Source organism: Humulus lupulus, chromosome 5 (genome assembly GCF_963169125.1).
Source record: "Humulus lupulus chromosome 5, drHumLupu1.1, whole genome shotgun sequence".
NCBI lineage: Eukaryota > Viridiplantae > Streptophyta > Magnoliopsida > Rosales > Cannabaceae > Humulus > Humulus lupulus.
Window position 1 is genome coordinate 202,815,062 of NC_084797.1, and position 24,546 is coordinate 202,839,607.

At 37.2% G+C, this 24,546-nt stretch overlaps 1 protein-coding gene across 3 annotated transcripts in view; it reads left to right on the top strand.

Annotated features, from left to right (window-relative positions):
- The window catches only part of LOC133778060 (uncharacterized), a 35,915-nt gene extending 11,899 nt beyond the window's left edge, over positions 1-24,016 (top strand). For all 3 annotated transcript variants that reach the window (XM_062217882.1, XM_062217885.1, XM_062217884.1), the window contains exons 15-35: positions 135-272; positions 383-622; positions 712-839; positions 1,459-1,582; positions 2,047-2,208; positions 2,296-2,443; positions 2,537-2,637; positions 2,788-2,949; positions 9,684-9,731; positions 10,079-10,186; positions 10,307-10,381; positions 10,494-10,544; positions 11,186-11,329; positions 11,464-11,594; positions 18,851-18,938; positions 21,499-21,558; positions 21,622-21,874; positions 22,008-22,159; positions 22,265-22,335; positions 22,826-22,982; positions 23,341-24,016. In XM_062217882.1, the coding sequence (XP_062073866.1) occupies positions 135-272; positions 383-622; positions 712-839; positions 1,459-1,582; positions 2,047-2,208; positions 2,296-2,443; positions 2,537-2,637; positions 2,788-2,949; positions 9,684-9,731; positions 10,079-10,186; positions 10,307-10,381; positions 10,494-10,544; positions 11,186-11,329; positions 11,464-11,594; positions 18,851-18,938; positions 21,499-21,558; positions 21,622-21,874; positions 22,008-22,159; positions 22,265-22,335; positions 22,826-22,982; positions 23,341-23,502 (2,703 nt within the window). In that variant the 3' untranslated portion in view covers positions 23,503-24,016. The remainder of the gene's footprint in view (positions 1-134; positions 273-382; positions 623-711; positions 840-1,458; positions 1,583-2,046; positions 2,209-2,295; positions 2,444-2,536; positions 2,638-2,787; positions 2,950-9,683; positions 9,732-10,078; positions 10,187-10,306; positions 10,382-10,493; positions 10,545-11,185; positions 11,330-11,463; positions 11,595-18,850; positions 18,939-21,498; positions 21,559-21,621; positions 21,875-22,007; positions 22,160-22,264; positions 22,336-22,825; positions 22,983-23,340) is intronic.
- Positions 24,017-24,546: the final 530 nt, after the last annotated feature.

Genomic DNA, 24,546 nt, shown 5'->3' on the forward strand with positions numbered 1-24,546 from the left:
TGTTTTATGCCTTTTTATGTAGTAGAAATCCATTTCTTCCTTTAATATATGTTTTATTTTTTTCCTTCTTTTTTTTTTCAATTTTTTTGAAGAAACTACTTCGTTGGTAATTTTGAATTTCTATGGATTAACAGATAACATCCATGAAGACTGTTGCACTTGTATCATCTTGGTGTGCACAGTTTGAAAGTGATTATCCTTTAGATTTTGCTTTCGAGTTTTTATGGAATTTCTTTCGGAGCACTATTTCATCTCCAGCTTGTGATTCAGAGGTGTGTACCAAGTTATTTAGTTTAAAATATTTTTAGATTTGTGCTCGATTAAGATTTACTTTCGAAGATTTTAGTTTTTATGATATTATTTCTGTGGGAACTGTGTGCAGACTGGAGCAGAGATTTGTCTTGCAGCATATGAAGTATTAACTTTTGCCCTCAGAGCTTTAGTGTCTGTGTTTTCTACTCAAACTTTGGATTTTATCAGAGAAAATGACAAGTTGCTGTCAAAAGTAGAAGGCAAAGCTATGCTCGATTTTTTGGTTCTTTCTTTTCTTGAGAATATCAATGGTCTTCTTGGTGTTGGAGTTTTGGTGCGAACAAGACGTGCAGTTCTAATGAATTGGAAGGTGAATAATTCATCAGATTCCTAAAAGTATTTTTTATAATTCTCTCTCTCTCTCAGGTCTTTTAAACTGATTTGTTGTTAATAATGCAGTGGCTTTGCCTAGAATCTTTGTTATCTATTCCTGGTTATGCTATTACGCACGGGCTTAATTTAGAGGACATGAAGCCTTCCTTCTCAGATGCTGCTCTGAGACAGATTTTTAATGATATTGTTGAAAAGTAAGAAATGATGAGATTCTATGTGATATGCTATTTTAATGTGAGTACTCAGCAATATAAGTTTTGCTGATTAACAGCCTGATTATTAGTTGGAGTATGTGAGTTAATAAATAGTATTTCATAACTGAACCAGTTGTTGGCTGTTATTATAATTATTATTTCGTATTGTGACTTTGGAGATTTATTTTACTTTTATGAGGTTTATTGTGGTGCTGAAGTTTTCCAAGCTAGATTTGTGAATTGAAAAAAAAAAGTGTAAAGTAGATGTATAAAGAAATAGGCTAATTATTGCAATTTGAGTTTAAGTGGAGCAAATAGACTTTCTTCTATAAATATGTATATATATATATATATATATATAATAAATGTAATAGTTTTCAATGGTTACGGTGGTTGTTCTTATTTTTTTTTTAAGAAAAAGAGACTGGATTGTCATTAATCCCAGATACTGAGTTGACATGCTTAATAGAATTTTTTTAGTCAATTACCAAATTGGTTACTACCATTGAATAATAATCTAACAGCTGAAATTAAGTACTAACATATAAATATATATATATAATTGGACAAGAAAAGAGAGCACTAGTGAATATAATTGTCAACTTCCATTATCTTGCAGCCTTGAAAACGCAGGAGAAGGTTCTGTTTTACCTATACTGAGATCAGTAAGATTAGCTTTGGACCTCTTTGCAGAAGGAAAGTCAGGTTCACTTGTCTCCTCTAGCAACGGAATTGAAGCCCAGGTTCGATTGTAGCATGTGCTCTTGGCAGTTGAAAATCTAGGAGACTTTAGTTTATGCTATCTTAGGAATATAGTATACCATAAGTATTAAATAACATATAGTACTTCTATTTTGTGATTGAAGTTTGTTGGAAGAACAGAGGATTTTAATCTTGGTCTGTACTCTATGTTTTTATAAACGAGACCTCTGCATATGCCTTCTTTTTGTTGCTCCCGTCAGTATTTTTTCTTTTTCTGCTAAGTCAAATGTCTACTAAATATCAAGGGCATGTTTTTTTTCCCTTCTTTTTGTACTTGACACGAATCCCAAATAACTAAAAAATATGATAAGTATATGGTTTAAATATGATTTAGAGTATTTTGTTGTCAAGTTCAAACAAGAGTTATGATTAGTTGAAAAAGTTTAATCTGATGAAATGAGGGAACTAACTGTTCATAATCATTTGGGTCCTGAAATTAATTCAGATGATTTGGAATTTGGTTCGTTCTTCTTGGATACTGCATGTCAGCTGCAACAAGCGTAAGGTTGCACCCATTGCTGCACTCTTATCTTCCATTCTGCATTCCTCCCTGTTTACTGATGAAAGCATGCATATGTCTGAGAATACACCTGGACCTCTCAAGTGGGTGTGTGGTCTCTCTCTCTCTCTCTCTTCTGTAGTATGCCAATTAGTAGTTGAAGGTTATTAATTGTTATCTCTCAACCATTGACAGTTCATTGAAAAAATTCTTGAGGAAGGTACAAAAAGCCCTCGTACAATTCGTCTTGCAGCACTACACTTAACGGGAATGTGGTTGTCAAACCCGGAGTTTATAAAATACTACATGAAGGAGTTGAAACTTCTCTCACTCTATGGTTCTGGTTCGTCATGCACCCTTCGTAATTGGTATTCCTTTTGTGGTTTTACATCAATTTTTTCTAGTTATAACTATAATTTGGAATATTTCTTTCCAGTTGCATTTGATGAGGATTTTGAAGCTGAAATAGCTGATAATCATGATACAAGGATTGAACTCTCCTTGCTGGCAAAAAGCCCTGATTCTGAACTGACTGAGGTGAGTAATTTGTTCATTTGAGTTTTTTAATTGTTAAATACTCCTAGTGGCTCTGGCATTGTCATGTAACTTGAATGGCCTTTTATTGTAAACAGATTTGTGGGGTTTTTTCGTTTAAAGTGTAACCTATTTAATCTGGGTTTTTTTTAGGTTTTTATCAACACCGAGTTATATGCACGGGTGTCTGTTGCTGTTTTGTTTTCCAAATTAGCTGATTCGGCCGAGATGGTTGGATTAAGAAAAGAAAAAAAGGAATGCCTTGCTGCTTTGGAATCTGGAAAATTGTTTCTGCTTGAGCTTCTTGATGCTGCGGTAATTATGTTTTGCAATTGGAATTTTAAGTTTGGGATTCTTAAACTAGTCTTAAATTAGAGTATCCAATAACCCACACGAGAAAATTATCTGCATCATTTATTATATTTTTTTTAAACAAAAGAAAGAGTTTATTCTATCTTTTTGAAAAGATGAGTCAGAGGTCAGAAAGACCTCTCAAAAACAATTATAAATCTCACTTTTGGTGGAGGAATACCGTGGAAACAAAAATAAGACAAAAACAAGGCCCTAGAAAAAGAACCAGAACAAAAAGATTAAGACCACAAATACATCCATTCCCTACAAAGATCCAAAAAGAAAACATCCTCAAATCCTTTCGACCTATAACCCCAGGTAGCCACCCAGAATCTAATTTTATCCCAAAGAGAATCAACAGAACAAGGGGACTCATCAAAGATCTTGCTATTTCTTTCCAGCCAAATAATCCAAAAAGTTGCCATGACTGTACTTTGCCAAAGACGAGCCATTCTTTTCTCTCTCTCTAGTTGACACAAGAACAGTTGCGAACACGAAGAAGGCATACACCAAGATACCCCAAACTCTTTTAACACTTTACTCCACAAAGCCGTGGAGAAAGAGCATTCAAGGAAAAGATGGGTAATTGATTCGCCATTGTTTTTACAGCAAACACACCAACTTGGTGACAAATATTGAAAAGGTCTTCTTTTCTGCAAAATGTCGAAGACACTTAATTTATTCGAAAATAACAGCCAGCCAAACACTTTCACTTTGTAAGGGACCACACTCTTCCATAACCTCTTAGCCCAAGGTAACTCTGGACCTAAATTAGCATAGGACAAAGATTGAAATGCAGTCTTGCAATTGAAAACTCCACTAGTATCTGGAATCCAAATCCTCTTATCCTCCAAAATCTGGGATAAATCTACAAACTTAACCAAATTAAAGATCTCAACCAAACTTGGAATCTCCCAATCAAAAAGATTCCTTTTGTATCTAAAGTCCAAGCAACGACCTTACGAACTGTTGATCTCCTCCCCCACTAACACGTCCTTAATCAAATAATTCTTGGCCTCCGATACCCTGAACAAATCTGGGTATTTCAGTTTGAAAGATGAATCACCAATCCAAACATCCTCCAAAAAACGAATTCTGTCTCCCCTTCCTACTTTAAAATAAACCAAGCTTCTATACTCCTCGTACAAAGACGAGATGTCTTTCCAAGGGCCACGAGTCGAAAATCTTCCTCCAACATTAGTGTCCCAATGGCCCCCATCACTCCCATATCTGCTTCTGACCACCCTATGCCACAAAGAAGTACTCTCCATAGGAAACCGCCACAACCACTTGAAAAGAAAAGCCTTGTTCCGCAGCGCTAAATTTCCAATACCCAAGCCCCCCGTGACTACGTGATTTACAAACTTCGTTCCAAGATACCAAGTGGTCAGCCCCTGAATGTTCTGCCCCTTCCCACAAGAAATCACGCATCAGCTTTTCTATAATCCCCACCACACTCTTAGGGATACAGAACAAAGACAAATAATAAACGGGAATTGAAGACAAAACTGATTGAATAAGAGTCAATCTGCCATCTCTAGACAAAAAAGCGCTCTTCCAAGAATCCAAACGATTAGCACATTTCGAAATAACAGGCTCCCAAAAACCCTTGGAACGAGGAGAATCCCCCAAAGGAAGACCCAAATACTGAATTGGCCATTGACCTACCTCACAACACATCTCTTTAGCTTGCCGTTCCACGATCTCCTTATTCAAATTGATTCCCAACAATTGACATTTCTGCAGATTGATAGATAATCCAGACACCACACTGAACACCTTGAGAATATCCAAAAGTACAACCAAAGACTCCTCATCGTTCACAAAAAATATCGTATCATCGGCAAACTGAAGATGACTGACATCCACTTTATCCTTTCCTACTGAAAAACCTCTAAAAGCTGAATTACTTTTAGTCGTATCAATCATTCTTCCCAGAACATCTGCTACCAGAGTGAACAAGAACGGGGATAAGGAATCCCCTTGCCGCAGACCCCGTGAACCTTTGAACTTACCCCTTGGACGACCATTTAAAAATATTGAAAAAGAAGTGGAGGAGAGACAACCACGAATCCACCTTCTTCAGAGATCGTCAAACCCTTTCTTTTTCATAACTAAATCCAGGAATCCCCAATCCACGCAATCATAAGCCTTAGTGAAATCAATTTTGAAAACCCAACCCTTCCTACCCTTGCTCCTGTACTCCTCTATTGCCTCATTTGCTATCAAAACTGTATCCAGAATTTGCCTACCTTCTACAAAAGCTCCTTGCGATTCTGCAATTGTGTCCGAAAGAACCCCCCTAAGTCTATAAGCCAACACCTTAGATATTACTTTGTAAAGACTAGTCACTAGGCTAATAGGCCTATAATCCCTCACTCGGCAGCTATTTAATTTCTTAGGAATAAGACAAATGAACGTTTCATTAGTCCTTCCATGAATGATTCCGTCGTTGAAAAAATCTTGAAAGACTGCGAGAAGATCATTTTTGACAACATCCCAATTATTCTGATACACAGCCATGGAGAAACCATCTGGCCCCGGGGACTTAGAGCCATCACAAGCGAAAACCACTTGTTTGATTTCATCTTCCTCGAAAGGCCGCTCTAAAAAGGAAGCCATAACTGTTGAGATCGGTGACCACGAAATGCCCTCCACTCCAATCCATTCTCTGGGGATCGCTGAATACAAAGCAGAATAGAAAACCAAAATAGCCTTTTCAATATCCTACCATCTTCTTCCTCAATCCTAGAGATAAAGCTTCTCGCTTTCCGCGCACTGAGGATGCTATGGAAAAGTTTGGAATTAGCATCCCCTTCCTTGGCCCATTGACACTTCACTTTAAACCAAACACTCCTTTCCTCCTCAAAGACAATCTGCTGCCATTCTTCCTTTACCTTAGAACGCTCCTTTCGAAAATGGTCATTCCACGATCCCCCCTCCTCTAATCTGTCTAAATCAAGCAACCTTCTTTCGAGCTCAAATTTTTGCACTTTCCTAGCCTCAAAGACCTCCCGACTCCACTTCTTTATTTTATCTCGAACCATTGCAAGCTTAGACATAAAGTGACAATCCGGCCAACCATGCACTTTAGTCGACTCCCACCACTTTTTGAAATAGCTAGAGAACTCCTTATGCTCCAGCCATGAATTGTCAAAGCAGATAGGAGCGGGACCCCAAGAAGGAGGGCTCGTATCTAACACCACCGGACTATGATCAGAAACTATTCGAACCATAACTTCCTGGCGAACGAAGGAATATAGTCCTGACCAAGAGAGAGTATGCAGGAATCTATCCAATCTACAGCAAACAGGCTTAAGTCTAAAATTTGACCACGTGAACTGCCCATTTTGCAGTTTAGGGTCAACCAACTTTAACTCTCTAATCAAAGCATCAAACTTCTTCATACTCCTTGTATTTGACTTGCTATTTAGTTTCTCATCAACCCTCCTAACCACATTAAATTCTCCACCAACGCACCAATTATTACCACAAATAGCACTCAAACTAGCTAATTCATCCCAAAAACTCTCTCTTACCATACACTACTGGTCCATAAACACCTGATAGCCACCACGGATCCTTCCCTTCAGCCTTCAAGAAAATAGAAACGGAGAAATCCCCAACTAACGAATCAATAATGGAAACACTCCTTGTATCCCAGACCACCAAAGTACCTCCTGATCGACCAATCGCCTCCTGCAGAATCCAACCTTTAAACCTAGATCTCCAAATACTACCAATGAACCTCCTATCTATAGACGCCTTTTTAATCTCTTGAAGAATAATAATATCTGGATTAATTTTGCAGATTAACTCCTTAATCGCTTTACGTTTTTCTTTGGAACCACAACTCCTCACATTCCAAGAAAGAATCTTCATAAGTCCAGATTATAACCCCCAACATTCCTCTTTCTTTTGTCATAGTTGACATTAAAGCTGAGCTTTCGTAATTCGCGGCGACTTTTCTTAGAAAGACTTACAGAACCCCCTTTATCTACCTTTTCCAAGACACAAGGAATGACTGAGATACCAAGAGACTGCATGGAATTAATAAGTCTCAGAGACTCAGACAAGCTCTTGTCCTCCATTTCCGCGGAGATGCCCAAAGCTACTGAATTGTCCTGTATCGTCTCTTCCACCAGTACCTCATTCATGTTCTCCTGAGTAGAGCCTTCCTCCAGTACCTCATCCTTGACCTCAGCGCCAAGCAAGTCATCTTCTTTACTAATATTTTCCTCCCACAAACTTCTAATTTGTAATCCTATATCATCCCCGTCCACATTTCCATCATTGGAAAGAACATCGATAAATTCTTCTTCTGAGCTTCCAGAATCAAGCTCTTCAACCACTGGATAAATAAAATTATCCTCCTCCAAAACAGGGTTAGGGAAAGACAAGGCCCCTCCCTCTTCCTCTTCTGAGACAGGACTTACTGTGCTCCTTTGAGAAGATTTGCGGGAATACACCTTCCAGCCATTCAAGTCTGCTACAAGCTGTGAATCATTGTCCTCTGTGCTTTTCGACAAGACACAGTGTTTACTAGACTGGGTCTTCCTGACCGAATCATTCCAGTAATTTATTTGTCCATGAGAGAATCTACCCCTTCCCAATGGATTAAAACCCCGGTGGAGTCTAATACAGTCAGAAAAAAGAGGCCCAGCAACAATTTCATGGCCCAGAAAATTAAAGCCCAACCTTGGATGGAAGAGAGCCCTTATTCTTAAATCAACTTTGAACAAACAAGGCCCATCAGCCTTAAAAACTGAGAACCAGCCCAAATCCTTGGTCAAGAAAGAGACTTTTAAACCCTCCAATTGCCACGTGAAGAAGGAAATCTTTCCCTTTTTAAAAACTGAACACGTGTCTTGCTTTTTTGAATTTTTAAAAGATAAGTCTAACTTTAATCTTTTAAAAATCTCCTTTAATGGCATGCACCCGTTACGTGATCCCTGGGATTCTACCAAAAGAGGCGCCTGTAACTGCTTTGCATTAAAAGCTCCCAGATCACCGCCGGCCACCGAAACTCCTCCCCTAACACCAGCGGCTTCCTCCCTAGACTCCATTCTACCACGACTGAAGCCCTTTGAGACCGTCGCACTGAGCTTCGCTGGACATTTCTGACCACTGAAAGACTTCGAAGGGAATTTCCTCATCCACACTTGTCTGGAATGCTTAGGGCGCTTCCCTTCAACGAGTAGGCTTCTAAACAATCTCAGGGATAACGTTTCCCCATCGACTGGAACTGTAATGCAGCTGGGAATGAAGCCGAAGTCATCCCCAACCAATTTGAGGTGAGCACGACAATGATTCTTCCCTTTTAACGTATCTCCATCTATTTCTAATAACCCTCCACAGATTGTCCCAACCATCTCAAAAACCTGAAAGTTCCACAAATTCAGAGGAATTCCTTCAACATCGATCCACTCATATTTACATGATATTTTCCTTTCCATCAAATGACTCGCCCAACACCATTTGACAAAAGAAACTGAAGTGAGTCCAGGAATGTTGACCGATCCATAGGAGACCAAATTCTTCTGCATACTCTCGTTTTCACACCATATTATCACCCTGTCATCTGAGAAGGAAGAGAATCTTAATTTTTGACCCACCCATTTCTGCACTCCCTCCTGAATAGACAACCAGGTTGATCGACTATCCAATCTAATCAAAAGAACAGCCAAACGCCAGTCGAGAATTTCCTCTTCCTCGGAATCATCCGATTGGCAGTCCCCCAGTTTCCTTTTATCAGATTCGACACCCGTCTCCTTCACTGCTCTTGAAGACAAACTTGAATTCCTCTTAACAACTGAGGCCCAAGAACCTGGCTTGTCCACCCTCCCTCCAAGAGTCCCTTGAAATTCAACTTTTCTCTTCCTGACCAATTGACTCAAACAGTCCGCTAAACCTCTCCATCCTTTGCTGAACTTCTCCTGAGGAATGATGATCGAATGAAAAGCACTGTTTTTTAAAACTGAAATCTTCAAGAAAACTCCTTTGACATTCTCTACACACTCCAACAGAACCCTCAAGAAATTATTCCTGAAGGTTCTCCTCCGAAAACCAGAATGATTACCTCTAGCACCCAGCGCCCCTTCCACTTCTTCTAACAGCCACAAAGAGGCGTCTAAAGACAACGAAATCTCGAAGCTTGAAACCCTTGTCCTTTCACAGATTCGAATAGAACCACCATCCCTAGAAAGGGTCAACATAAAAACCTTATGAGCCGTACTGAAGCTCCAATATTTTTGACCAGACACCGTACTGAATTGGGGCTCACCGAATGAGTATTTTGACCAAATCCAGTGGGGAAATGGACAACTTTCTTCCCATAACCAGAGGGATTATGGTGCCCTCTAGACCTAGATCTAGACATCTATTTTTTTTTTTTACTGTGCATCATATATTATATTATGCATTCTTGCCTCTCTCGCCTAATGATATTTATGGTAGGTACTAGTATATTGTTGTTTTCAAATTGTATTCTGTAAACATAGCTGTAGAGAGTCTGCATAAGTTTTTTTCAGGTCATTAATCATGGTTACATTCCAGGTCAGTAGAGAAAGAGATTGCTATAAAAGAATAAAAAAAGGTTCTTCAGAAAATGTTGAAAACACTCGTTGTATTAGTGCATGCTAACTCCAATTAGCTTGTCTAAACATCCTCATTTTGATGCATTTTTGTGCTCATGTCAGGTAAATGACAAGGATCTTTCAAAAGAGTTATATAAGAAGTACAGTGCCGTGAGTATATATTTTCTTTTGCTTGATTTATTGTCCTCTACTTAGCTACTTGTACTTTAGTGAATCAATCCAGGCTCTTGTTTCTTTTTAATATATAATTCACAAGAAATTACTTTAGCTATATAATGTATTTGGTAAAGGATGTAATGATGCAAAAATAGAATATTAAATTTTTTTAAGCAATCAGTTATTGTTAGCATTTTTGTTCTCCGCTAACAGCTGACATTTATTATTAACATTTGAATCTTACTTGAAAACAGCATACAATAATTAGTCACTGTTATTTCAATCCTCATCTTAGTTATATTTTTCTAAAAATTCATCTTCATTTTTTTTATATTTGACAGATTCATAGACGTAAAATACGCGCCTGGCAAATGATATGTGTTTTGTCACGTTTTGTCTGTCAAGATATTGTTGGGCAAGTCACAAATTACTTGCATATATCCCTTACCGTAAGTAAATGTTACATTTAACAATTGGTGAACTCCATTTATGAGTATCATCTTCAAAAATGTATTATAATGTTGTTCAATAGATTTTTTGATGATTGTGTTTTTTTATTTTTATTGTAGAGAAACAACTTACCTGCTGTTCGCCAGTACTTAGAGACATTTTCCATTAACATATATTTGAAGTTCCCATTGTTGGTAAGGCATTTTTTGCTAGTCCATGGTGCAAATAGAGCCTACTCTTATTATTACTGTGAAAGATGGATCAATCTGAATTCATTTTTGACTGTTATGATTATTTTTTTAACAGGTTGAAGAGCAAATCGTCCCTGTATTACGGAATTACGATATGAGGCCACAGGTAAACTTGTTTATTATTTTTTTTATGTTCTTTCCCCTTGCTAAAATAATGTTGTAGTTAGCTCTAGGCAAAACCACTTCCTAAATGTATTAACATGCATATACAAGATGTATAAAATGTGAAACAATGTATTAATATGAATACCAGATCTATAAAATCTGAGCTAGAGATATTAATATATATATAACAAAGGTATAAATGTGAACGAGATGTATTAAATTGTATATTAAAGGTATTAAAATGTGTACTAAAGGTATTAAAATGTATACTAAAGGTATAAAATATAAACCCGAGTATAAAATACAGTTAGGGTAAAACTGATCATTGATAGATAAAATCAAGTGATAAGTTAGTTAAACGTATACTTGGTACATATCAGTTAGGATGCCCAAATTATGCATTAAATGTAATTTGCATTTGCACTTCAATCTTTATAGTCGTTCATATTACTCTTATTATTTACTAATCTTATAACAGTCAGTATATCTGAAATCACTTCTGCCACAGTTTATATTGCAATAAATATGATTACAAGTTACAGAGTAGAGCAATTCCTTGTTTAATTTGTTGAAAGAGAATTGTGTTAATGTTCACAGTTCATATGTATTCTATTTCTATTAATATTTTGACATCAAATGCAGGCGCTCTCTTCTTATATATTTATAGCAGCAAATGTCATTATTCACGCATCTGAAGTTGTTCAGTCCAAGCATTTGGATATATTACTTCCTCCCATAGTTCCATTGTTAACCTCACATCACCATAGCTTACGTGGTTTCACCCAGGTGCTTATTTTTACTGCTTTCTACTCTATTTATGTTTACAAATTAAACTAAAAAGATGCTGCATTTGCTTTATTTTTGTTCTATATCTATAATTTATCATGTATTTAGAATTTTTTTGACTGATGTTTTTGCAGTTACTAGTATACCAAGTTCTTTCCAAATTCTTTCCTGCAGCAGATTTAAAAGCCACTGTAACCATGCCTCTAGAAAAGAGGTGCTTTGAGGATTTGAAAACTTTCCTCGCAAAAAACTCTGACTGTACACGGTATGAAATGTTTGTTTTTTTAAAAAAAATAATTTTGAGAGTATGGATTGTTGCTGTTTTGGCTTTTGTAGTCTGGATTAGTAGGAGGTGGTATAGTACGGTCACTGTTTTGGCTCTAGTTGATCTTTAAAGTTGTAGGGGAACATCGATTTTTTTAAGGATATTTTTGTAAAGATTATAATTCGTGGGATAGGGTTAAATTGTGCTTCTATGACCCTTGTTATCTGAGGTGAAAAGAATTGTATTCTCTTACTTTTCATTGAAAAATAATACATATTTATATACAAACTAGTATAGATATCTTAGGAAACTATGTCAATTAGGATCTCTACAATTAATCTAATTGATAACTAATTGACAACTATATACATACTGTAACACTCCCCCTCAAGTTGGAGCATAAATATTAATTATGCCCTGCTTGTTACAAAGATAATCAACCCGAACCCCTTCAACGCTTTTGTGAAGAGATCCCCTGATTGTTCTCCTGTCTTCACATACCCAGTAGAAATCAAACCTTGCTGAATTTTCTCACGGACAAAATGACAATCAATTTTAATATGCTTAGTTCGCTCATGGAATACAGGATTGGATCCAATATGAAGGGCAGCTTGATTATCACACCATAATTTTGCGGGTACTGAAGTTTTAAGACCTACTTCAGTCAAGAGTTGATAAATCCATATTATCTCGCACACAGATTGGGCCATAGCCCTATATTCTGATTCTGCACTAGATTTTGACACAACATTCTGCTTCTTACTCTTCCAAGAAACCAAATTTCCGCCAACGAAAATACAATAACCTGAAGTGGATCTTCTATCTATTTTGGAACTTGCCCAATCTGCATCTGAAAAACATTCAATATGAGAGTGATCATGATTTGCATATAAGATACCTTGTCCTGGTGCTCCCTTCAAATAGCACAAAATTTGCTCTAACGCTGCCCAATGATGAATTGTTGGGGATGTCATATACTGACTAACAACACTGACTGAATATGCAATATCTGGACGAGTCACAATAAGGTAATTCAGCTTTCCAACCAACCTTCTATATCTCTCAGAATCCTCAAATAGTTCTCCATCTTTTGTAAGGTGCATGTTCGGCGTCATTGGAGCACTACAAGGCTTTGCTCCCAATTTTCCTGTCTCAGTTAATAAGTTAAGAACATACTTTCTCTGAGATAGAAAAATACCTTTCTTACTCCTTGTGACTTCAACACTCAAGAAATACTTTAGCATCCCCAAGTTCTTTGTATGAAACTGAGTATGAAGAAAAGACTTGAGAGATAAGATTCCCACAGTATCACTTCCAGTAATCACAATATCATCCACATACACAACTAACAAAATGATACCAAATTCCGATTGTTTGTGGAACACAGAATGATCCTAACTTACTTTTCATCATGCCAAAATGTTCAACAGCCTGACTAAATTTACCAAACCAAGCCCAGGGACTTTGTTTCAAACCATACAAAGACTTTCGAAGACGCAAAACTCAGCCATACTCCCCCTAAGCAACAAAACTAGGAGGTTGCTCCATATTCACCTCCTCCTGAAGATCACCATGAAGAAATGCATTCTTTATATCAAGTTGATGCAAAGGCCAGTGATGAGTTGCTGCCATTGAAATGAACAATCGAACAGATGTCAATTTTGCAACCGGGGAAAAAGTGTCAGAATAATCCACTCCATAAGTTTGAGCATAGCCCTTAGCGACAAGACGAGCTTTCAATCGAGCAACTGACCCATCCAGATTAACCTTAACGACAAATACCCATTTGCATCCAATAGTCCGTTTCCCTGAAGGTAAATCGACCAAATCCCAAGTACCATTGTCATCTAAAGCATTCATCTCCTCTATCATTGCATTATGCCAACCAGGATGAGATATGGCTTCACAAACCGTTTTAGGAATAGGGACAGAATCAAGGGAAGCAATAAAAGAACAAGATAAAGATGACAAGTGATTATAAGAAACAAAAGAAGAAATAGGGTAAGTGCACTGACGTTTACCTTTGCGCAAGGCAATAGGAAGATCATCATTTTGGACCGGATCTGATGACGAAGGAGCAGGTGCAGGACATGAATCAGGAGGTGGATGCCTAGAGTAGACTTGCGTAATAGGAGGCCTGATTGGAGCTGTGTTTGTGGCTGAGACAGGATCAAAAGATGTGATAGAGTATACCAACAAATCATCATCCTCCCCTTGACTAGTAAAAATAGGTGTGGATGGAAAGTAAGGTATGTCTTCCATTAAGGTAACATCAATTGAGACGAGATATTTATTAAGACTGGGACAATAACACCTATACCCTTTCTGAAGACGAGAATAACCAAGGAATACACATTTTAATGACTTTGGATCTAATTTAGTGACTTGCGGACGAACATCTCGAACGAAACAAGTACTACCAAATATCTTAAGATTAACTGGAAACAATGACTTATTGGGAAAAAGGACCTTATAAGGAATCTCACCATTAAGAATAGAAGATGGCATGCGATTAATGAGAAAACATGCTGCAGAAATGGCATCGGCCCAAAAACGTTTAGGAACATTCATTTGAAATAAGAGGGCTCGTGCAGTTTCAAGAAGATGTCTATTTTTACGTTCTGCGACGCCATTTTGAGATGCAGTATCAATACAAGAAGTTTCATGAAGCATACCATTCTAAACCATATATGCGTGAAATATATGTGATGTATATTCTTTGGCATTATCACTTCGCAAAGTACGAATAGAAACATTGAATTGAGTTTTGATCTCAGCACAAAATGCACAAAATATAGAGAACAACTCAGAATGATTTTTCATTAAGAATAACCAAGTTACACGAGAATAATCATCCACAAAAATAACAAAATATCTGAATCCAGGTTTAGACAAAATATCTCAGTGTTTTGAAACAGGTCATTTCCCATCTGAACTTCATGAAACAACATTGTCTCTTATTCCTAAGGTTGCTAACCCCACCCGGGCTGTTGACTATAGACCCATAGCTTGTTGCTCTACATTGTACAAGTGTATGGCTAAATTGATCTGTAAGAGAATGGCCTTAGTTCTCCCTGATCTTATACAGGCAAATCAGGGAGCATTTGTTAAGGGTCGCTCTATAGCCCATAATATAATGATTTTTCAAGATCTCATCAAAAACTATGGGAGGATATCTACTTCTTCTAGGTGCGCTATCAAGGTTGATTTGAGTAATGCCTATGACACGGTTGACTGGGAATTTCTTGAGGACCTGTTAAAAGCTCTTAGATTTCCTCTGAAATTCATTGGATGGGTTATGTCTTGTGTTCGGAATACTTCCTTTTTTCTTCTTATGAATGGCAGAGTTCAAGGGTAAATTTAAAGGAGAAAAAGGGCTAAGACAAGGTGATCCCATGTCACCTCTGTTGTCTGTTCTTATAATGGAATATTTGACTAGAAGTCTTCAACTAGCTGCGCTTAATTTCCCCTTTAGATATCACCCTATGTGTAAAAGTCTCAAGCTTACTGTGCTTTGCAGATGATTTGCTTTTATTTTGTAAGGGTTCTATCTCAGCCGTTAAAAGTGTCAAGGAGGTGCTTGATGATTGTGCTGCTGCTACAGAGCTTTCAATCAACTCTAGTAAGTCTCATATTTTTTTTGGTGGAGTCACTAGTAGTGACAGGTCTCAGATTGCTCAGGCAGTTAAGCTGACTGAGGGTACTTTTCCTCTTAAGTTCCTTGGGGTTCCCATGAGGCCTACCAAATGGAGACATGAAGATTGTGAGGTTATTCTTCATAAGTTTCATTTAAAAATTCAGAACTGGGCAAGTAGACATCTTTCCTTTGCTGGCCGCATTCAACTTATCCATTCTGTTTTGCTTGGGCTTCGAAACTATTGGATGACCATTTTTGTTTTGCCTCAAAGCATTATTAAGGAAATTGAAAAACTTTGCAGGGGCTTTCTGTGGGGGCACTTCTGGGCAGAGAAGCAAGCTTCATATTCCTTCTTGGCAGAAAGTTTGCCTCCCCAAAGCCTATGGTGGTTTGGGATTCAGAGATGGTTCTAGTTGGAACCGAGCTGTTTTAGCAAAGTATGTTTGGGATTTATCTGCTAAACCAGATTTGTTATGGGTTAAATGGATCAATTCCATTTATTTGAAAGGAGTCAATATCTGGAACTATGAACTGAAGGCAGATTGCAGCTGGTATTGGAGGAAGCTTTGCCATCTTAGAGATCGTTTTAACCAGGCGGCTATTCTCTCTGCTGGTGCGCAAGGGAAATTTCAGTCAGCAAAATTATATAACAATCTTTTAGACCAGCAAAGGGTTGATTATTATAAGATTGTTTGGAGTAAACTTGTCCTTCCTAAGCACAGATTTATACTGTGGCAAGTGATTAACTCTCAGCTTCTAACAAGAGACAATCTCAGTAGGCTTTATATTCAAATGAATACCTTGGCCTACCCGGTTTGTGAGAGCTATCCTGAGAGTCATTCTCATCTATTCTTTGATTGTAATCTCTCTAAATTGGTGGTTAAAAGTATCTTTGATTGGTTGGGGTTTGATGCTTGGCCTATTGATTTTAATAGCTGGCAGGTTTGGCTGGCTAGAACCCGGTTTGGTGTTCTTGCTGCTATTGTGAATATGGTTTGTGCGGCTGCTATATACATCATTTGGAGGAATAGAAATAGGTGTCTTCATGATGGCTATTCTTTCACTGTTGAGAAGCTAGTTCAGAAGCTAGTTCAGGAAGTGAAATACACAACTAAATATAGGCTTTACATAGTGACTAATAGGCAGCTATCTGTTAAAGATCAAGTGTATATTCGGAACCTTCAATGTAATTAGCTGAGTTCTTTATTTGGTTTGTAATTGACAGGTTTTCCTGTTTGGTTTAGGGTCTTTGACTCTCATTTGTATTGTTCAGTGGTTAATGAAGATCATTTTTCTTCTTGATCAAAAAAAAAAAAAAAAAATAGGTGAAGGACCCCAAACATCAGAATGAACTAATTCATAAGGGACACTAGCACATTTATTAATTCTAGGACTCGAACTAAGACGATGGTGTTTGGAAAATTGACATGACTCACAATCTAACGAAGACACCTTACTATACTGAGGACAAAACTTCTTGAGCAAAGGAAGAGATGGGTGACCCAATCGACAATGAGCCTCGAAAGCGGAAGTGACACTAGAGCAAGCAATAGAAGTTGATGGCAGTGGGTCAAGAACATAGAGGCCTCCAGACTCGTGTCCTTTACCAATAATCTTCTTCGTCATAAGATCCTGAAATAAACAATAATCGGGAAAAAATGAGATGCAACAGTTAAGATTACGAGTGAGTTGACTTACAGAAAGAAAATTAAAGGATAAATTAGGTAAATGTAAGACAGAGGACAAAGAAAGCAAAGGGGTAGGATTGATAGTGCCAGATCCACGAACACAAGATGACGACCCGTCAGCTAAAGTAATGGTATGAGTGGAAGCATGTGATTGAAAAGTGGAAAAGAGATTAGAATTACCTGTCATATGATCTGTGGCACCAGAATCAATGATCCATTTGGAGGATGAGGAAAGATGACACGCATTGGATTTACCTGAATCAGCAATAGCAGTGACAGAAGAAGATGAAGGCTTGTGATTCCTGATACTGTGAGAACTTGGCAAATTCATCGGCAGAAATAATGACTGATTTTTCAGAGGTATCATCAGTAGAGGCAACGTTGGCCAAGTGTTTTTGCTGATTTTTGTGCTGAAGCTTTCAACACTCAAACTTCGTATGGCCTGGCTTTTTACAGTAGTTGCACATAATGGTTCCAGAGTCTGACGTTCGAGTTTCAAATCTGTGTGAGCCACCTCCCTTGTTGCCAATATGATTATTTGATCTCCCAAGAGCATAAGTATTATTCCGACCGACTAAAGCACCACTAACTAGAACATGTGGAGGACTTTCAGTGCGTAAAAGGCGACTAAAGACATCTTGGAGAGAGGAGATCTTAGAACCGGAGAGGATTTGTGACTTAGCAGACTCAAAATCAGACGAAAGGCCAGCCAAAAAACTCATAATAGCCATCTTCTCCCGTTGGCTTTGTTGTACCTTCACATCAGGACTAAAAGGCAGCAACATATTAAGCTCCTCATACGTCTTCGTGAACGTCATAAAATAGTTTATGAGTGACTGGTTTTGTTTGTCCACACGGTAAAAGGCTTTGCAAACTTTATACATGCGGGAGAGATTCCCTTTTCCAGAATACAAAAATTCTAAATAATTCATTAGTTCTTTAACAAACTCACAATGATTGATCAAGCCAATTACCTCACCATCAATGGAATTTCGAATCTGAAGGAATAAGCGAGCAGCCTCCTGAGCCTTGCCTGTCTCGAATCACCTTTGTCTTTAGGAGGATCATCAGCCAAATGGTCATCTTTGTTGATACTTTGTAAATAAAGCCGAATAGTCTTACTCCAGTCCAAATAATTTGAACCATTCAGTTTATGGTTTGTGATTTTAGACATCTCAGGAACCACATCAGATACCACGGATTTTGTCTCAGCCATAACTGGGCAGAAAAGTGCCGAGAAGGACGTGGGGACCAACCGGAGTCGAAAGCACGGCTGTTGAACGGCGCACGCGCGTGCACACGCCGATGCGTGGGGGACTGGGCAGCGGGCTACGGCGGCACGTGGGCTCCACTCGCGGCGTTTCTGGACCTCGGACGGCGGGGTCTGGTTGGTCGGTGGTTGGGCAATCCTTCTGTGCTGGTGGTGAGAACAAAAGAACACTCTAAATAGGGTTTCCGAAATAGGAACCCTATAAATGAAAGAAAATTAAACCCTAATTGCAAACCCCAATTTGTGATGAATTCTAATTTCGAATTTCGAATCTCAAACCCAGAACCTGGCTCTGCTCTGATACCATGTTATCTGAGATGAAAAGAATTGTATTCTCTTACTTTTCATTGAAAAATGATACATATTTATATACAAACTAGTATAGCTATCTTAGGAAACTATGTCAATTAGGATCTCTACAATTAATCTAATTGATAACTAATTGACAACTATATACATGCTGTAACAACCCTCGATTTTTAAAAATCTCGGGCTTGCTTTTTGTTAGACTTACTTTGGGACTGTCCTTGTTTGTTTTACATCATTTGTTAATGGATTGTTTTTATTTTTGGCTTTGCATCTTGTATATGTTGTTTGTATTTTAATTCCAAATTTTCTGTAGTACTGAAGAAAAAAAAATATTTTGATATGATAATTGCAGCTTACGAGCATCAATGGAAGGATATCTTGATGCATATAATCCTACTGTTTCTGTCATGCCTGCTGGAATTTTCGTCAATCGAGTTGAGGTCAGAGACTTGGTTGAACAAAACTTGTGTTATTGATCTGTTAAAATTAATACGCAAGTATACGTGGTCGAATCAAGTAATATATGATAAGTAAAGTGTCGATTCCACGAAGATTGATATTAATTACCAATAATTAACTTCTAACCCTAATTGATTTAAATAATAATTTCAGAATTGTGAGTTAAATAATTATTACTAAATTAAGGAAACAATTAATCACTAGAGAAATTCAGAGATAAAAATATGATTTAATTCAATGGATGTAAATGTTAGGGTTTTAGTTTCATCAACCATCCACTTATGATTTCTAACCAATTTTCAATATTTCTTAATTCTATTGTGATAGCAGATTAGAACTATATATTATAGTCTTGCTAGGATTTATAATTCTCTACAACATATTATTTCCTACATCTCTGTGATAAATCAACATATTGCAGGCTTTAAATACGTAATCCCTGAACTACACAATTTATAGAAGTACTCTCGTCTAATATAAAATTGTGATTATCTACCTATAGCATAATTTGCCTCTCTTCTCAAAGCATAGGTTAAAATCATGTAAACATGTAAATGGTGATCAATCATTCACAAGCATTAAGCATAAGATAAATAATTCACAATAGTAGAAAGAAATTTAGAAAAACTGCATTAAGAAATCAAAAGCTTCAAGGAGAATCCACTAACACCCTAACAACAAGATTAGTTCAAGACAAACATAATGGAATCAATCAAATTAAATATAAACATAAACTCAAGAATAAATAGAATAAAGAAGAGATCGAGAAATAAAACTCTCAGATCTTCAATGTTCTCCCAGGTCTCTAGTAATCTCTGAGCATAAAAATCTTGACTCCTCTCAATTAACTCTTAAAAACGCTTTTAAATAAGAACCCTAAAACTGTTTTTCAAAATAAATGACGATTACGCCCTTCTGATGACCACACAAAAACTACACGCGTCGCGGCCCGCCTCTCTGAATTCGCGCAATCATGGTCTCTGATTCCAGCACGCGCTGCGGCGCTCCAAACATGCGCCCTTGAAAATTCCAGAAAATGGCTCTCTCTGTTTTTCCCTTTGTGCCGCAACTCTTCACATTGACCTCAAAACTTATTTCCAAGGCTCTAAAATGAACAAGTCTCTCCGCATATGAATCCTCAACTCTCTTCTTGTCAACTTTTAGCATAACTTTCCCAATTGCTATGGTTTTTTCGTTCATTTCCTTAACTCCATGCTTCCTCATTCTATTTTCTGCAAACATACCAAAACAAGCGTAATACCGCACAACATTCCACCAAATTGACTCAAACTTACCTTAAACACAGGTTAAAAACTATGCTAAAAACCGACTCATCAGTTATCACGTTCATGTGACTTTATTTCTGTTTAGTGTTGTTTTTTCATCATACCTTATCAAGCTGTGTTGCCATTCTTAATGTGTATTGTTTTAGAATTAAAATTCTCCAATTAAGAACTTACTACTTTAAAAAATAGTGTTTATTTTGGATATCCTTATACAAGGAAAGTGCATTATTTTTTATCCACCTCATCAATACATATGGCCTTTTATGTTTGTTAGGTTGGAATACATGATTCCTAGAAAATGAGGATGACAATTTAACTCGAAATCCCATTTACCTGCTAGTACCTTACCTGTTAGGCAGGCAATACTTGATCTAATAGGGTTTAGAGTAGGGTGAGAGTACAATATTTAATATCTGATGCGCGTATAGTTGGGTCAGGGTATAGGGATACCCGAACTTATTTCTCAACTTTTCAACCCTAAACTCTAAAACCTAAAAAATATGTATACAACTATAAAATATTATATTAACACTTATCACTCATATTATTTTATTTTTTATGATTTTAACTTTAATAGGGTAGGATTGCCCATTAGTACCCTTTATTTGTTAAGGTAATGCCCATGTTCTATCAGCTTAAAATGATAGGATAATAATTAATAAGGTAGGGTATGAGGGAGGGAAGAGGTTGCTGCGTTTATGGCAGTGTACCGTCCTCGCTACTTTTTGGGTTATTTGGTTGGAGAGGAATAGTAGGATCTATGACGAGTCCTCTTCTTCAGTGGACACTCTTTGGGATAAAATCAGGTTCTGGGTAGCCACGTTGGTGTATAGAACGAAAGATTTTGAGGGTGTGTTCTTTTTGGACCTTCGTAGGGAGTGGGTGTATTTATGGTCGTAATTTTGTTTTTACTTTCCCTTTGTTACAACGGTATTCCTCCGCCATAAGTGAGGGTTTTCAATGTTATTGAGAGGAGGTCTCCTCGACCTCTATCTCATTTTTTTAAAAAAAAAATAAGGTAGGGTATGAGTAGAACCTATTTTTAAGAAGGTAGAGTTGTGGAATAGGCATATTCGATTTGAATCCTACCAGTTTCCATTTCTACCAGGAAAACAGAACACACTCACAAGTTATCTAATCACGTGATTGATACCTGTGTCTCTGGCCCTAAAAAGTAATCAGTTTTATTATTAACATTTTATTAAAGGTTTACCGTGCTAATCTTAGCTTTTTCCTCATTTTCCCCATAATAAAGGAGCTAGAGTTTGAATGTGCGCCGAAATCCCTCATGGAGGAAGTGCTCACCTTTCTAAATGTAAGCCCTTGTATTTCTCTACCATTTTCTGCATTGTTAGTTTCTCATAATTTATTATAACAGGATGTCAGGGAAGACCTTAGGTGCTCAATGGCTAAGGATTTGGTGACTATCAAGAATGAGAGTTTAAGAAGTGATGAAGATCACAACTGTGTGGATGTATCTGCTAATGACATCCAACAGAACGCTATTATTTCACAGCATAAGGATGTATTGTTAGATTTCCAGAAAAAGATCACTCTTTCTAAACATGAGAAACAAGACAGTGATAGTAGTCTCTTCTTGGGCCACAAGGAAAGTTACAGACAACTTGCAGGTGTGTATAAAATTGTACATCCATCACTAATTTTTACTCAAGTAAATCTTTCTTTTCTTATAAATTGATATTTGGCTTTATGTCAAATTAGTATCTGCTATGACATTTGATCAAATTTGTATATGAAAAACAGAGATTGAGAAGGAAGACCAGCTTCTTGATCATATATTGCAGTCTACAAGTCTGGCAATGGAAAAAGTTAAAACCAGTCGTCAACAATGTATTCTGGTAGCATCACTGATTGATCGCATACCCAATCTTGCTGGATTAGCACGGACATGTGAGGTGTGTAACGGGGCTTCTATATATGTTCATTGATGTCTTGCGTTTCACTTAGCTAGTCCTGTAGATAACCCTTCTTAATATCTGTTATTCATTTGCTTACACCAGGTGTTCAAGGCATTAGGTTTAGCTGTGGCAGATGCAAGCATTTTACATGATAAGCAGTTCCAACTCATTAGGTTTGACTTTAATCGGTTACTTCTGTTAACCTTTATCTACGAGCTCCACTTTTTTTTTCACCATTGAATTCGTTCTTTGATGCTGCTGCATTTTATAGTGTCATAACTTGTAGTTTAAAAACAAAAGTGTTATTATCTTTGTGGAACTTGAGTTGCAAAACCTTTTTTGTTTTAAGATGCAACAATTCTTTGCTGTAATAAAGAATGGGGCAGAGAGAGGAAGTACAAGTCCTTTTAGTGCAAAACCTGCCTTTTGAAGATCATTATACAGGGAAAACATCCGTAAGAAATAATTGAAACAAAAATAGAAGCTTGGATCCTAAATAGGGAATACAAGTAAAAAAAGTAAATTAAACACAACAGAAGCATATGTTATCTTATGTAGCTTGTGATTTTCTATAATTATATATGTTGTATTTTAATTAGTGAAGCAAGTTAAGTATGAACACCTTTTAGTATAATAAATAACAAGAGATGTTTTGTTTTTCAGTGTGACAGCTGACAGGTGGGTTCCTATCATTGAGGTCCCAGTAGATAGCATGAAGGTTTTCCTAGAGAAAAAGAAGAGAGAAGGCTACTCTATTTTGGGATTGGAACAAACTGCAAATAGCATACAGCTTGATCATTACACCTTTCCTAAAAAGATGGTTAGTTGCTTACAGAACTTGGTTACTGTCTTTCTAAATTCTAAAGAGAGGGCGATTACTGAGTGGGTTGGAGAAGGAAGTAGTATAAATTATTTGAACACAGTATCTCTATTGTTTTTCTCTTCCGTTATCATTCTAATGCTTTGGTGGAGTGTTACTTTGGCTAAAAAGTACTAATAAGCCTCTCTTTACCCCAAGATCTGAAAGAAAAAGCTAAAGAGATGAGTGCATAGCAAGCTAGCTCTACTAGACAGGAGCATTGCGAGTAGCTGTTTTTGTTTTTCATTACAAGGTTTTTTTTTCCAGTTATGCAGCATGTTGCGATTGTCACTAATGATTTTGCTCCTTCTATTGCTAGGTACTTGTTCTCGGGCGTGAAAAGGAGGGAATTCCTGTGGATATCATACATATTTTGGATGCTTGCATTGAGATCCCACAGTTAGGGGTAGTGAGATCTCTCAATGTACATGTCAGTGGTGCCATTGCTCTTTGGGAGTATACTCGACAACAGAGATCCTGATTACTCTATCGTCAAACATGGTGATTTTGAATGTTCGATTTTATGAACTTGCTGAACTCAAACTGTCCAGAAGCAATGCTGTAATGTATTACTGACTAAAATTCTCAAGTTACATGACTTCAATTTATTGACATATTATACAATTATCACATGATTTGTTTACACAGTGTAGCTATCTAGAGTAAAGTATGAGAAATGAAGTCTTACAGTAATTATCAGCTTTTCTGTTTACAAACGTACACCATTGTAAAGAGTTATACTCCAACTTTGACTGTCTCCAAGCATTTGCCAATTTTGTAAGCATCTCTTGCTGTGTCACCGAAGTTTGCAGCATAAATTGTATAATCTTTTGGTACACCCAGTAATTTTGCAAGTGTACTTCGTGATAAGTAGTATCTCTATCTGTAACACAACATTGTATTGCCGTTTTGGATTTTAAACTTCTGCATTTGCAAGCATGCATGAGCTTTATATCTCCAAATGATGTATTGTGAATATGTTTTTCCCGGATAAACTGGCTCTAACATTTCTTGTGAACTAATCTAAAAGGCCAACCAAGGCTGTCCTCGGACAATTATGTTAGTGTCTTGCTGAAAAGATGAAAAAAAATCCAGCAAGTAGCTCACACCAAGTGGCAGCTTTGAAACCTGTAAGTATTGGATACAAGCTCTTTCCTTCTTCTTTCTTATTCTTTTTGTAGTCATAATCGTTCTATTAGTTAATGCGATATACATAGAGCTTTGAAACCAGTAAGTATTGGATAGAAGCTCTTTCGTTCTTCTTTCTTATTCTTTTATGGTCATAATCCTTCTAATTAGTTAATGAGATATACATAGAGCTTCATCTACGCTTTGTTGATGTTAGGGACAGTTTAGCAAGAAACCCACGCCGCTTTTGGCCCTGTAAACGTTTGTCATTTAGATTAGGTTCTCAAACACTGATGAGTCATGATACAAATCATAAGAGAATGTCAAAAACATATCATGAAAACTTGACTTATTACCTCTAAGCTTTTCAGAAATGCTTTAATCTTATTACTTGTCT